Genomic DNA, 15,060 nt, shown 5'->3' on the forward strand with positions numbered 1-15,060 from the left:
ATGTGGGTATTTCGGTGTCTGCTTCTGCTCCTGGAGTGTGGCAGGGCCGGGCTTGGTGCCTGCACTTGACCATCCATGCAACACTGGGTGCTTTTGTAATGTGAAAATGCCATACGATTCAAGAGGTTGAAGACAGAAAAAGTGTGAGCAGAAACTTTTCATTTTTTCATATTTTGTAAAGATTACAATTTTTGTTATTTTATTTTCTTTTTTTTTCTGCTTTTTTGTAGTCACAAAATATAAAATGTCTTTTATATATCAGAGTTCAAAACCAACTTCCTTGAATGTCTCTATAAATAAAGTTTTCATAGCAAAACATTTTTTGAGGATACTTGTGAAGCAGAATCTTACGTATGTATTCTGTTGGAAAGGGGTGAAAGAAGAAAGCTGGCATCCTATGCAGGCAGGAAAAGAATGGGTTTAGTCCCTTATTCCTGACAGTAATGGAACAAACTGAATCCTTCCTGTAAGCCATTTTGCTAAAAGTAAAAGCAGGAAACCAAGAAACAGATGTCATCTCATCCCACTTGTTGCACTACTAGTCCTTTTCAGTCTACCTTTGCTAAGCTGCTCATCTTGTTTTTTTCTGATCACCCTTACTGCTCTTTCCTTCACTGAGCTTCAGTACTGTTATTTTTCTGTTCCTAATTGAATAGTAATTGTCTGCAAAAAAGGACAAAAAAATCCTGTTGAATACTAATTTGGGGGGAAATGTGATTTCATGCTTCCTAAATCTATTTGTAAGCTGACTAAATTCAGTCTGCAGCTTTAGTTGGGGAGAGTGGGGGAGGAACATGAGGAGGGCTGCACATCGCTGTCTCATCCCACTGCCCTCAACAGCTTGGGGACTGCCGTGCTCATGCAGGAGAGCTGGGGTCCCCTGTTGTTCCTGAGAGGAACTTGCCTTCTGCACGTGGTGGCTTTGATCTCGTTTTTGATGCTGTTTTATGACTGGAAAGCAGTATCATCTTCCATTCCAGTGGGGGATGGTGCAGCCCTGCCTTTTGGGTGCAGGGACTGTGCTCCGGGATATTGGTAGGCGATGGCTGGGTCAGGAGAGTGGGAAGTCTGAGGTACAAGTTCAACACGTCCCCGGGAAAAGAGGAAACTCATGTTTTTGGGTGACTTTTAGTCATTGGGTAGGAGGGAGACACTAGAATCTGCTGTGTAGCTCCTCATTTGTTTCCTCCTACAGGTCCCTAATAATGACTGTTTCCAATTCAGATTAAATGGAGATTATTGCTTTAGGTAAAATTAATTGTATGACTTTTTATTTTAATGAGAAAAACTGAAGATCTAGCAACAAAAAAAAAATATTTAATCTATAAATTTTCTTTTTCAGTCTGGCAGCCAAACCAAAAAATCAGGTATTTGTACATCCTTAATTGCCAGTATCTTTAGCAAGACCTTAAGATAAATATCCTCTCTCTCCAGCATCACTTTAATTAAAACTTCTCCAGAAGCACGTGAGAAAGCAGGGGCCATTATAAGGATCAAAGTGAAACTGAAGAAAGTTCTCTTTGTGCAAAGATTAACTAGAAATTATGTTTCTTGAGACAGAAACTCTGCTACAATGAGTCTTGTCAGTGACTTAATAAAGTTCAGAGGGCTCTTCTACTGGAAATAAAATTCAGGGAAAATGTTTTTCACCAGCCAGGGAGACAGGACCCAACTTGACTTTGCATTTTGGGTTTTTTTGCCAAAAAAGATCTGGAGGTGCTGTTAATTTTGGTTGAAATGTTAGCATTTCTGCGTTTTCTCAGAGTGCTGCCAGTGGCTTGTAGTGTAGGGAATTTTAATGCCAGGAACAATCCCAAACAATCGGGTCAATTTGCCAAAGTGGCACAAACTACTGGGAAAACTAGAAGCTGTAAAACCAAATAATTTTCAAGTTATTGTTTGAGGAAATGGTTTGCCTTGTTGTCTTATCCTTTTCATAGATTATTGTGCATTTTCACAGCTTACTTGTTGGACAAAGGCGCATCTGGAAAGTCTGAACCTACCAGGCCTGCTCCTGGTGTTCCCATCCCGGATTTGATGTTATTACAAAAACATTTGCTGGCAGCAGGGAAGGATGAAAAAGATGCCAATCTTAGACTTCTATACATAGCCTAGAAGAGAAAGGATATTGTTTCAAAAGTAGAGTGATATAGAACTGACTGCCTCATCTTTGTTGTTGTGACCACCTTTCATACACTGATTCTTGTGAATTTCTAAAACTCCATCATTAAAGGAGTTGAACATTTGATTGCAGAATTGCTTGAATGATGTATCTTACATATACTACAGTTCACATCTCTTTTATGCATCTCTAATATCCATTATCTTCATAAGAGTCTTTGCATTTGGTTGCAGAATCCCGGTTACATGCTCTCTTCACTCACTAGGCAGAAATAACCATAGCAAACAACAGGAACCCTCTTTGTCACCAGCTGGTTTAAAGCATGGTACTGCTAGTGGGACCAGTCCTGGGATGACTGGGAGGCTCCCAGTGCTGCACAGCCTGGAGACCGTGGCTGCTGGAGCTGTGCAGAGCAGCCCTGTCTCAGTCACAGGGTGCAGCATGCGTTCAACTCCCAGACTGCCATTAATTGCCCTAGCAGTTTGTAGCTAGTTAGAGCATTTGCCACTTCTCCAGTCCATCAAGGGTCCAGTCCATACATTACTGCAGAAATCCTATGACAAAATCCTTAATTTGCAACTTTCACATTTTTACTGCTTAATTCCCCTGGCATTTTTTACCTTGGGAGCATGGTGAATTAGCTTGACAGTTTAAATAACTGTGCACGTGTTTCCTATTGTAAGATGAGAATATGAGTTAAACTTACTCTATATGTGCCATTTGGACAATATACACCCAATTCCTTGGGCATCTATTATTGCTAGGGAATGAAAAATGGTATGTGCCTCTCTCCCTGCCATGAGGTCCTCCGCTGAGATGGAAACACTTTTATTCAAGCTCATAAGCTTGGATGTAAACAGAAGCTAATGTGACTAGTATAGTCGGGTGGGTGGGATGGATCACCCTGCTGCTACAATAAGAGCTTGTACTCTGCTGTCAAATGCTGCCCGGTGTGGACTTGAGCAAAGCAAAGCAAATAAGAAGATAATACACGTTGACCCATTTTGGTGACTGGGAGCACATATTAGTCAATTTGTAATAGTGTCACTTCCCTGGAAGAGACACTAGCAGTTTAAAATCAGAATATCCATCAATGTGTCTGAATTGTATTATCTGGGTCTTGGTCCTCTTGCATCTTACTTCTCTGCCTTTTTCATTTGCCCTTGATCTGCCTTGTGTGGCTCTAGACATTTCTGTTTCTAATGTTACTTCAGAGCATGCTTTCTCATGCTGGTCTCTCTTGCTGCTATTATATTGAAAGTGTTGTAGCTACTGTACTGTAAATAAAATATTTTGGGTTTAATCATTGATATTTGCCATTTATCCATAATTCCTGCTTACCTTTTATCTGTTGTTCCTTTGTGCCAGAGATGGCACAAAGGTTAACAGGGTATCACATCAGCCACTCCATTTAGGAAAGCTCCTCCGCTATCCTGGCTGTAAGAGCAGCTCTCCATCTAGCTTGGGCTAAATGCAGTGTCTGACCACTGCACGCTTACAATAATTGGCATGTTAAAAAAGAAGCTCCGTTACTTCCCTTCACCAGGGGACAGCAGAGAAACTAAGAGCTGACCTCCCACGGGTAGTAGAAAACTCTGTATCAAAAAAGGACCTGAAATCTGCCCTCTCAAATTCCAAACTGTTTCCTTTCTCCACCCTTGGTCCTCTTTTCTTTAAAAATACCATGGAAATTACATACTTTGAAGCTGTACATTGCATTAGAGGCTTTTTTCCTCACTATTGAGAGTCTGGCCACAGCTGTCTCTCTGGCCAAAGATGCTCAGTTCAGCTGTAATCATTATCGACTATAACAAGATTTTTGGCTTCCACATACAGGCAATAGGGATTGCATGACCCACACAATAGGTGTAATTATTGTCAGGGTGGGTTACTGAGCTAGCAGCCTTCCCAACGATTTTAGCCTTTTTTCCAAGCACTTAAATCATGCAGGTCACAATTACTTAATATTAAATACTGATTTTTTTTAAATAATAGTTTTACAACAACAATGTATCACCTGATCTAGGGTGGGTTTTTTTCTTTTTTCCCCTGGATACAGGGGTTCTTTAATGTAGATAAACTCTTAACTACAGAAATATTACTGTCATGGGTGCCAGGTCTGAGACCCCTTTGCTTCTGTTTCTCTCTGCACGCCTGGTGGTGTGGTCATTTCTCTGTGATGGAGCTGTGGTATCTGGGGATGAGCACCTGTAAGCATTCTTCTGTCCTGATTTAAAAGGCTCTTAAATTTACTTACTGTACAGTAATTCGAAATCAGAAGGTGCTGGAGAATATTGCTCTGCATGCCTGTCTGCTAGTGTCTGTTCTTCGGGGCTGTGTTTCTGATCTTCTCGTGAGAGAGCCCACTTTTTCTGAATGAAAGCAACAGAGAGCTGTGAGGGATTGCAAAGGATATTTGCAGCAGCTTCAGATGTGTCTAAATAATGGCTCCATCCAGCATGCAAAAGCCCTTTGGTCTTGACACCATAAAATATATCATCTTCTGTTCTGCAGTGTCAAAGTGGGAGCCTCTTGAAAGGACGCTGTGGAGGAAATGCATAAATTGTCAAGTGATAAATCTTGGAGCTTTGTAACAGTCTGTGGGTTGGTTTGTTTTTTTTTTTCTTCTGTCTCAATGAATTCTCCAAAGTTGCTATGTCCTTATTTGACAAGAGAAATCGGAGCCTCTCATGGGAGATTCGAAGTAGGTTGGCTTGGTGCGTTGGAGTGCCAGGGAGGGCACGGGTACTTGCCAGGAGCAGCTAATAACTTTGAGTTCTCCTTAGGCATGATGCCAGGATGGAGAGGTTTTCCTCAACGGAGACACATGGATGACTTCCCCTCGATTTCCAGCTGCCCCTCCGCTTGGGATGTGCCTTGGCCCTGCTTGTGGAGCAGGAGTCTCAGGCTCAAAACCAGAGCTGGCTGCGGGGGTTGTGCTTTTAACCAACATGTAATCCATGCCAAGCGGCGCGTTCAGGAAAGCTGGATAACTCTGCTCATGGATTTGAGTTGATTCTGTCTAATTTTGTCTGGGGAAAATAATAAAAGCATTTAAAAACTGTTTAAACTTTTTGAACTTAGTAGCGAGACTTCCTTTACTCATTTAAAAGTGAAGTTTACTTCTAAAAATCAATATTGGTTTCTTTCAAAGAAAAAAAATCAGGTTGCAATAATTTCAGGTTGTAATAATTGTAAAACAAAATGAAACGTTCTGTGTGAGTCAGAGAAAAACTTGGGGGTTATTATTCTGTTTTATTCTTTCTCAGCCTTTCCTTTTCACAATTTTATTTCTTCCCACTGAAACCAATCTTTTTTCCCCCGGAGTTTTTGGATCAGCTAGTACCAACAGACCTGGCTTGATTTCAGGCAACCTCTGTGTCTCAGCTTTTCTGCATCTAAAATAAGGAAAAATGATCCTGACCTACTTTGTAAAGTGGTCAGAGATCTGCAGAAGAGCCACATTTTGCAATTTTAAAACCATGCATTTGGTCTTTACGGATGTTCAGTGGTTTTCCTTCACGTGTTTATATGTCAGCTTTGCCATGGTTTAGGATGATTATGTTATCCTTTGGCAGACTGCAGGCAGAGAGCGTGTGCTGGTGGTGGATAAGCCTCCTCCTCTATGTTCTTTCCCTGACAACACCTTCTCTATTATTTCATTTAACAGTACTTTAAAATCTGTATTTTAAAGCATACCTGTGAATATCTCTGTTGTCCTGCTGTCTTTTAATTAACTCATCCCCGCTGCTGTTTCTTATTATGCGTCTCTGATACTTTATTAATTAACACACTGTGCAGTATACCGAGGAAGTTGGTATCTAAGATGCCATAGAAGATGAAAAAGTTTATCACTGAGAAACAAAATAATGAAGGCAAAAGTTGCATTTTCATCTGCCAACAATGACAAGCAGAATGTCACTGGAGATGTGATTTTTTTTTTTCGCCTGCTATAACTGTTATATACAAGCTATATAACTGTAATGTGTGAACTGTGCTAAAAGTAAGCGTTTCTTTGGTATGGATGTATTTATCACTATTATTGTGTTGATGCTATTTTGCAATGTTACCTGTGTATTTATGAGAAGTCCAGTTCACAGGCGTACTTTATCTTGAGGCTTCAATTGCCAGGTCAGCTTCATCTCATTTGATGATGGGCATTTGAATGAGTAATGATTTTCTTGAACAATCTTTGCTTTGCCAATATTTCAACTCCTTTGCTGTTCCTGTTCTAGATAAGTTGTTTCAGTGGAAGCGTTTTTCCTCAATATCCTTCAACTTGCAAAATTAAAAAGAATCTCAGCTCTTCACTGAGATATAGTTTGTGTAATGCTTTGTCAACATGACTTGCCTTTCAGCTTTTTGTTTTTTTTTAAAATCAGTTTAAGCTTGTTCAGGTTGTTTGGTTTTGTTTTTTTTTTTTTAATCCCTTTACTTACTGACTGGTTTATTTGTTTATTTTGCTTTTCTATGATATTGGTTTTGCCCATCTGTTTAATCCGTGACCCTACCCAGGCATGCAGACTGTGTGTATCCCAATGAGTGGTCTGTGCAAAAAAATAATTGTACAAATCCCTCAGGAAGCTTGCCATGAAGATTAAGTGCGTGCTCTGTAAGGGCAGCAATCCGATCGGAGAGTTTCTCTTCCTCCCAGGCTCCCCTTCCAGCCATGTGTATTTTCCACAGCCTTTCCTGTGCTCTCCAGTGACAGAGTCCTTTTCTTCTTTCTTCTTTCTTAAACAGGTGGGCTCTGCATTGCTCAGTCCCTGAAAATCCCCCAGGATCGCAAGGACAAGACCATCGACTTTGATAAAATTATCAAGCAGCTCCTAGAAACTCCCAATGCCAGGGCCATCGTTATTTTTGCCAATGATGAGGACATAAAGTAAGGATGACTGAGGGAACTAACTCATTTGTGCTTGATAGCTATGCAGAAAAGAGGAAGCAAGTAAGAATATGAATAGTGAAGTGGAAATATCTGTTGGTAAGAGCAATGTGGAGTTTACATTGTGGAGGGTAACACCAGGCATGGAGGTGCTGCTGTTGCTGCCCTGGCTCATGCGGTGCCCCAGACCATGCATCGCTGTAGTGGGAATGTTTATCAAGGTCTGGAAGCTTTTCCTGTCATAGGATTACTCATGCCTTGGAAGGCAGACCTGACCTTGCCTCTCAAAGAGGCATTAAGAAGATGCCCCTCTCTCCAAGCTCATGCTACTATGTATTATTCCTTAATTCAGAGTCTATTTTATGGCAAGTGGTGGTTACTAGTAATAAAATGTCTTGGATACTCAAGTTTAAACCACATAAAGTTCTCAAGGTTTAACCATGTACGACTTGCTCATAAAATAATATGAAGAGTATTTTAAAAGCGTGAGTCTCATTTCTCAGTTGCCCATGTTCCATATTCTCTCTCCAGAATTTTAAATTAGCTTGAAATTGTGATGGCATTGTCAGTTGCTGAGAGGCTCAGTTAAACACAATGAGACACAAAGAAGTTAGGATAAAGTTTCAGTAAAGTCAATGGCAAAACTATAAGTTTTAGTAGAATCAGGATTTCAGTCTTAGGATATAGGGTGAATTAAAAGAGAGGTCCAGTCTGTGCTGCATGGATCGTGATATGGTGTGTTGCGAAATTCCTGAGCTCTGTTGGTTACAGGAATATGCTATTTCTTTTCATTCTGCAGTTGCAACACACCACTTTTCCCAGGAAGTTGTGTGTTTAAATGAAATTAATTTGTGAACAAAATGTTCTTTTCCACAGGCAAATACTCGCGGCTGCTAAGAGGGCAGATCAAGTTGGTCATTTCCTATGGGTTGGCTCGGACACGTGGGGCTCCAAGGTGAGCCCGTTACTTCAGCAGGAGGATGTCGCTGAGGGAGCCATCACCATCCTGCCCAAGCGAGCAACCATAGAGGGTAAGAGCTCTCTTCTGCTTGACTCTCCTGCTTCCTGAAATGCTGGTGGTAGAAAATTAGTTGCCCGTATTTTTTTCTTCTATGTGTTTTGTGAATAAATGTGTACAGACATGGTATGATACAAAGAGTACAAAGTACATTTAGTAAGTCTTCATATCCTGAAATTTTCCTAAATGACTGTGTTCCTCATCTGAAAACTATACGTTATTTCCACAGTTGAGAAGCTACCAGCAGTTATTTATTAAAGGCATGATTTCAGAGCTTATATTAAGCTGTGGTGATATGACAGGGCCTTTATCACTTAAAAGAAAGTAAACCAAAACGATCTTAACGTATCATGTATATACAAAGGAGGAGAAAATCTTTTGCAATTTATGTATCATCTCTGAAGCAGTGGATAAGTTTTCTACTGAAGAAGTAAAAATTCATTTTTAAATCAGCAGTTTCCATTTAAACTTTGCTTAACTTTTATTTCATTCAGCTCAAGCACTGTATTTATTCATACATGTTGCTTGTGTGCTTCACAAATATATGTACTTGTACTTATGCATGTGTGTATAAAAATTATGGGAAACTTTTTTTACATAATCCCTTTGTTTCTCAACATTTCTTTGTGCTCTGAAGTGTTTGTTGGCTGATCTTTCCTCAATTTATCATCTCTTTTGTCTGTATAGATGCTTAACCATCCAAAAGGTTTCCTCTGGGCAAACCAAACTCGCCTATTAGAGTTCATGTTCTCTATAATATGAAAAGTTCTTTACAAGGGAGACACTGAGTAAAGAAAACAAACTCCTTAGCTGTCACATGGCTTTGTGTTGGGCAGGGTCTCCAAAGAGTCCTTGAACATGTTGCCCACATTAAAATAGGTTCTGTTGTCTTCACTCACTGGAAAACCAAATATTTGCATTCGTTTTTACTGTGTCTACACTACCACCTCATTAGTTATTCTTCTCAGGTATATGCTTCATCCTTTTAGATTTTTTAAACCTGGAGGCAGTTTTGCATGTTATTTCTCCATAAATACGTGAAGTTGATAGACAATGAAGTGTTTTGTTTCTGAAAACCAGGATATTTTAATAATCTGTTCATACTGTCTGTATTCATCCCTGAGGGTTTCTGACACAGAAATGAAAAGTCTGCCAACAGTACACAGAAATAAAAAAATTCCCAGTTTGTTTGTTTTAAATTATTTTCCTTCTATATTACACATTAAACACATTGGACATAATGGGAAACATGAGGTTTGCTTTTGGACACAATAAGTGACAATAACAGAGTGGAAGGGTTCAGGTATAGAAAGTCGGTTAACCAACAGTTACAAATACCAGCATATTTAGTGTATCTGCAAAAAAATATGTCCATTGAGCCCACAAATATCTTCTTATTCAGTGACTATATTAGACTATTGCCTAAAAGTTGTCTATTTGCATTTTGCACTTGTAGTCACATAGATTGCATGATTACTGTTTGTGATGCTTAAATTACGTTTTGCCTATATATACAACTGCATTAATTCTTCAGGAGTGGGTGCCATACAGCAGATACATATTTTGAGGTCCGTGAGTTGCATGTTACTTTCCGGAAAGTGCAAAACACTCAGCCAAAACTAGGTACTGTACTTGGTATGAAAGGAGAGGCAGAGCAAAATGTCCCAGAATAGCAGTTGCACTGTCAATATCAAATGTTTCCTGGCTGCTCTGTGACCGCTCAGAAAGGTTCAGGCTGGTTCTTACCTTTTTCAATCCCATTCATCCATCCCTAATTGCCATCTGTATCTGCCATCTGCTTAGTCCTGTCAGGAGGAAGAGTAAAGGGATGGTTAAGAGCGCAGAGCCAATTTCCATTCTCCTGAAGCAGTTTTCCAGAACTCAACGTTTCCCCTTTCAGACTGATTCCGTTTCTGTTTCATCCACTAAGAGAAACATCCAGTGAAATCTGTTACTCACAGAAATAAGTAATCCTTAGGTACTAGCATTTCTTTGCTTAGTGAGGTTGTTATCCGTATGGATTGTCTGCCTTTCTTGCATTTAGGCTGCTGTATGTTGTTTTGTTTTTCTTTCTGTTGTTGTAGTAATTTCATTTGGCTATGAATCCAAGAGAACTGGAAAGAGACATTTTAATGTTATTCTTTTATCATCCAGCAGCGAACATCTGCTTCCTAAAATTTAGTAATGCATTTCTTTTGATGAATACATAAAATAAATTAAATAAGCAGCTTTGATTTTCCCTATAAATTGAAACAAACTAAATTAGCAGAATGGAACTCAATTTGCCCTGAAGGACCGCGTCCTAAGCAGTATCCCAGCCTAGCAGTCTCCTTTTTGTGCGTGGCGTGCAGCAGGGCTCCCGCCTGCCCCTGAGGCTCATGGGCTCCAGGTCAAGGCAACAGTTAAGCACCAGCTAAATTCCCACTGGATTTGGTGAGAACTTCTTTAGTAGGGATGAATAAGTATTTTACTCCTCAAAGGCATCTTCATTTTTTCCTTTCCTTTTATCACTGTGTTAAATAGTATTTGTAATATGTTAGAAAAAGATTCCTAACAAACTTCACTGGAAACAGAGAGCACTGCAGCTCCCATACCTTAACCTGAAATATGTGATACTGCTAGCCTCTGCTCACGCTTCAGGGAAAAATGTTAGGCTAATAAACCAAGAAACGTTAATTTGCATTAAAAATTAATGTGCCTGCATGTTCAAGTGTATAAGGTACACTTTGGATTATCAGATTTTTTTTTAATGTCTGTAAAGCTACTGGTCATATAAGTCATAAATTGAAACAGTCATTACATAGAAAAAGGCATTTTTCAAATAACTCTTCTCCCCCAGCCATGACTCTTTACTTCAAAATACAGATGTGAAATGCAGGTGTGTTGGTGTGTTTACACCTATCTACATATATACCATTTGAAGTTCCTGGTTTTGGTAACAGTGGGAATATCCCAGCAGTCTCCGACTCCAGAGAGAGTCTGAAGTGCTCAGTTTCCTGTAGAATCAGGCCCCAGGTATGCAGTTATTTGTCTTGATACCTGTTGTCACCCTTGGGACAAAATTTTCTTTGCCATAGTCTCATGGGGTGATTTAGGAAATCATTACATGAACTGAATTCGTTCATCTTAAGTCAGTCTTAATATAGCCCGATTGTGTTTGATGTAATTATGCTGAAAGGATAAAGTTGCATCTTATTTGCATAATTGCAGTAGACAGTGAGCCAGAGGAAGTGCACACTTAAATAGTAATCACTTCATGAAAAGTTGTGTTTGGAACAAGCTCCATAGTCAACTTAACCAAGTATCAACTAAGTTGAAAGGCTTTGCGAGGTGTTCAGGGAAAAAAAATCAGAATGTATTTATTTTTAGAACAACTATGGCAGCAGAATATTGTATTCTGGCCATTGTTGCTTTGAACTCTTCCAAAAAACGGTTGTGATGGCATGTCCTTACGCTTAGAGAAGATCTAAAATATCAGCCCGGTCCTGAAACTCAGTGTATACTCAGAGGAACGAGCACAGTGTGTTGCATTGCAGAACTGAAAGCACCTGTGCTTATGTCTGTAAGAGTTCGCAGTCACATGCCTTATTTTGAATAGTCTTTTACTCAGAGTATATCCTTGTAACATTTTTGTGAAGAGGTGTAATGTAGCCACAGAGTGATTGCTAGTGCTGGAAGATGAGAAAAATTAAACAGTTCAAACAACAGACAAAAGCTGTATTTTCTAATTAAAGTTTGAATGGGATGTATTATTATTATTACTATTCTATTCATTTTACAATAATATAGAAATTATGAACATCTGTGGCTCTGCATGCATTTGACATTCATTAAAACAACAACACAACAGAAAAAAATTTGCAAAAAGTCTTTCTTTTCCAAAATGCATTTGGTGGGATTTTACCTACTGCTGCCTTGTTCCCCAGACACCCTTGTTCTTCATTCACCTGAACAGAAGGATGAACATTGCGCATGGGGGAGATTCCCATGTCAGTTTGTTGTTGAAGAACAGAAAGAGTGCCCTGCTAATAATCATGGGAAGGGTGAAATGCTGTGAAAAGGAGCAAGTGTGAGGTACAGGAGGATTTTGGGCAAGCAAAAGCAGGCTATTATGGAGTCATGGTGCTATCAGGATGATGGTAAAAATGGGAGATGTTGAGGCAAATATAACAAGTCCCCAAAATTTCAAGTGCCAGAGGGAGAATGGAAGCACAGTGGAAAATGAAAAGCAAGGTCGAGAATTAAAAAAAAAAAAAAAACAAAAAACAAAAAACAAGTGTTTTGTTTTTGCAGTTCAGCTGAGCTACTTGCCTTCAGATAAGCAAATTACTGTACGTGGTTGTCTTTTCCTTAGGCAGTGGTAGTCTAAGAGAAAGTTGTTCATTTGTTGCATTTTTCATTTGAAGTCCCAGAAGCTTTTTAGACCATCCAAACCAGCAAGAAACAAAATATGGGAACACTCCCTGGATTTTTGTGGGTTAGACCATCATACCAGCTGCGGACTTCCCCAGATGATGGCTGGGATGAACTGCAACCCTGTTTCTTTGTAGATGGAAATGAACTTCTTCCACACTAGTCTTTTTAATCACGAACTGACCTTTAAGTATTCCACTGCCACTTTACCTCTTCATGTTTCAGTAGAGTTAATAAACTTCAGAGCATTTCCTCCTCTTGTCATCACTACTATACCCAAATCTAATTACACGTTTTGATGGCCTGAGGTAGCTCTCTTTATTACACCATATAGATGTATATAAGAGTTAGCTGGATGACCCTCTGATTAAAGAAGATAATACTACTGGTTCAGACATCAATTAAAGTTCTCCCTAGCAGGCAGATTCAAAGTTGGGAGTTCCTAAATTCTTTCCCTGGAGGAAGAGTAGATCTTTCTACCAGTGATAAGAAAATATCTGCAGCATGAGGGACGGAAAAGCCTGATCCTTTTGGAGCAGGTTTGTGCAGTACTTGCTGAATTCAATATAGAAAGCTGTTAGACAATGCATGTCGAGAAGACACTCAAGTCCGAGGAATGGAGTCAGGCAGATGGTCTTGGGTTTCAGAATGATGGTCTTTCCCATTTTTGTTCTTTTCTTTCCCATTTTTTCTTCTAGTCTAAGCAATATCCACACTTCAGATTTTAAATTTGCTTGTATCAGTCTGTAGTATTCAGATACTCCTTCAGGAGTGTGGCAGTAGAGAGCATGCATAGTATGCAGCAACATTCAGGATGTTGGTTGGACCTTTGAAAGGTGGCCACAACTCGCTGCATGGCAGGCCAGCAATATATTTTCATCAAATGCAGTGTCACAGCTGAAATGAGGAAATAAGCAGCTTTACTTCTGCAAAAATATTCCTGTTGTGCAACTCCAAGACTTATCCTTTCGCCATTGGTCCCATGCAGACCTGGGTGAGGTGCTCAGAGCTTGCCTGGGTGTCACAGTCAGGGTGGCATCCCTGGGTATCCTCTCCAACCTCAAACCTTTCAAGGCTTAGCACAGGAAGAACTAATACCTGGTAAGCCTTTGTCAGTATCTGTTAGTATCTTGTTAAGCCCCACATATGAAGTAGTGAAAACTAGTGTTTTTGAGAGACAGTAGTAATTTTGGATGCTCTTTTGTAATCTACCCACTCTGAAACATTGAGGCTTGCAGGATCTGTAGAAAATATTGAACACCTTTTTAGGAAATATGGATCATAAAGTCCTAGAGATAGAACTAGAACAGAGATAAGTAATTGCTGAAAATCACAGCCATATTTTTAAGGAATCCAAATGCCTCCAGTAGCTCCAACAAAGTTTCAAAAATAAACATATATGATTTCCATGAATTGAAAATGTCTCTCTGTTCAGGGATATCTTAGAAATTGTTTTCCTCTTAACCTCAACTGTAAAGAAGATGAACAACTATCTACTTACCTATTGCTTTCTGTTGTTCCTATGCCTCTTTTCTGTGCAAAAATTTTCAAATTGGGCTGTTTTACTGTGGTTCATGTTGTTAGCATCCATGCTACTGACTTAGCATTTTCAGATATCTGGTTCTTCCTCTAACTTTTTTTCTTTTAAAACAGTCTTCCTTATCTTTCTTACTTACATGTGATCTGTTTTCATGGATGCCAGCTCACAGTGAAATGAAACGAAGGAGAGGAACACCTGTAAGAGAAATACAGAGGCTAATATATACATATATATGATGATAATTATTTTGAAAGTCTGGAAAAATGCTTTGCCAATGATGAAAAAAAAAATATTCTTTATGGCCTGAGTTCAGTATTTGATGCGACTAAACAATGGGATTCAACTAGATTTAAGATTAATGATTCAATTCCAGCAAGCTATGGATGTGGCCGAGGTTTGCAATCTCACGAAGCTCAGCTATGAGGTTAAGGATGGCTCAAATTCAGTGCAAGGAAGTGCATAGCTATTTAAAAAAAATAGAAGCGTTGCAAGTGCTGTAAACCAACATAACTGTCCTTGAATTTTTCAGTTGTTTGTCTTCCAAAGAGGTGGTGAATCATGTTTTTAATGTTTTGTTTTTATTTCCAACAAGAGATGATTTGCTTCTTTTTTGTTTCAGCGGTATTAAACCTGGAAAAAAACAATGAAAAAGTAGTGATTTAAGAAAATATTAGAATGAAGTTATATCTCACTATTTAGTGGCTCTCAAATATTTTACCTTCACATCCCCAGTCTAGCAAAGTAAAGGAGCTCAGGGTTCATTTTCCTCTGTGTTAAAGACAGTATTGAATTTTATCCAACATAAGTAAATATGGGCATGCTGTTCTGCATCTAGCTATGGCTGCATTTACCCCAGGTTGTTTCTCTGGGAACAATGTGCTTTGTGCAGCACTTACCGACCTCCTCCCTGGCCAGAACAGAAGGCTGTCTTATATCTCATAATAATATTTGTAAAATAGTCCATTTTGGATTTTTTCTGTTTACAGCCTGGTCCAGAGTCTTTTACAATGCTCTGTTGTTCTCAAGCTTTTTCTCTGTGTTCCTGGGGTGCGAGTGTGTGCTTTTAAGAGAGTGAGATGGAA

General features: G+C 39.3%; 1 protein-coding gene across 3 annotated transcripts in view; it reads left to right on the top strand.

The window, feature by feature from the left end:
- GRM7 (glutamate metabotropic receptor 7) overlaps positions 1-15,060 on the top strand; it is a 313,728-nt gene that overhangs the window by 156,677 nt on the left and 141,991 nt on the right. For all 3 annotated transcript variants that reach the window (XM_087744649.1, XM_087744651.1, XM_087744650.1), the window contains exons 3-4: positions 6,866-7,007; positions 7,884-8,038. In XM_087744649.1, the coding sequence (XP_087600775.1) occupies positions 6,866-7,007; positions 7,884-8,038 (297 nt within the window). The remainder of the gene's footprint in view (positions 1-6,865; positions 7,008-7,883; positions 8,039-15,060) is intronic.

Source organism: Nipponia nippon, unplaced genomic scaffold (genome assembly GCF_047370975.1).
Source record: "Nipponia nippon isolate SJK-2023a ecotype South Korea unplaced genomic scaffold, ASM4737097v1 scaffold_9, whole genome shotgun sequence".
In the NCBI taxonomy this organism is placed as follows: domain Eukaryota; kingdom Metazoa; phylum Chordata; class Aves; order Pelecaniformes; family Threskiornithidae; genus Nipponia; species Nipponia nippon.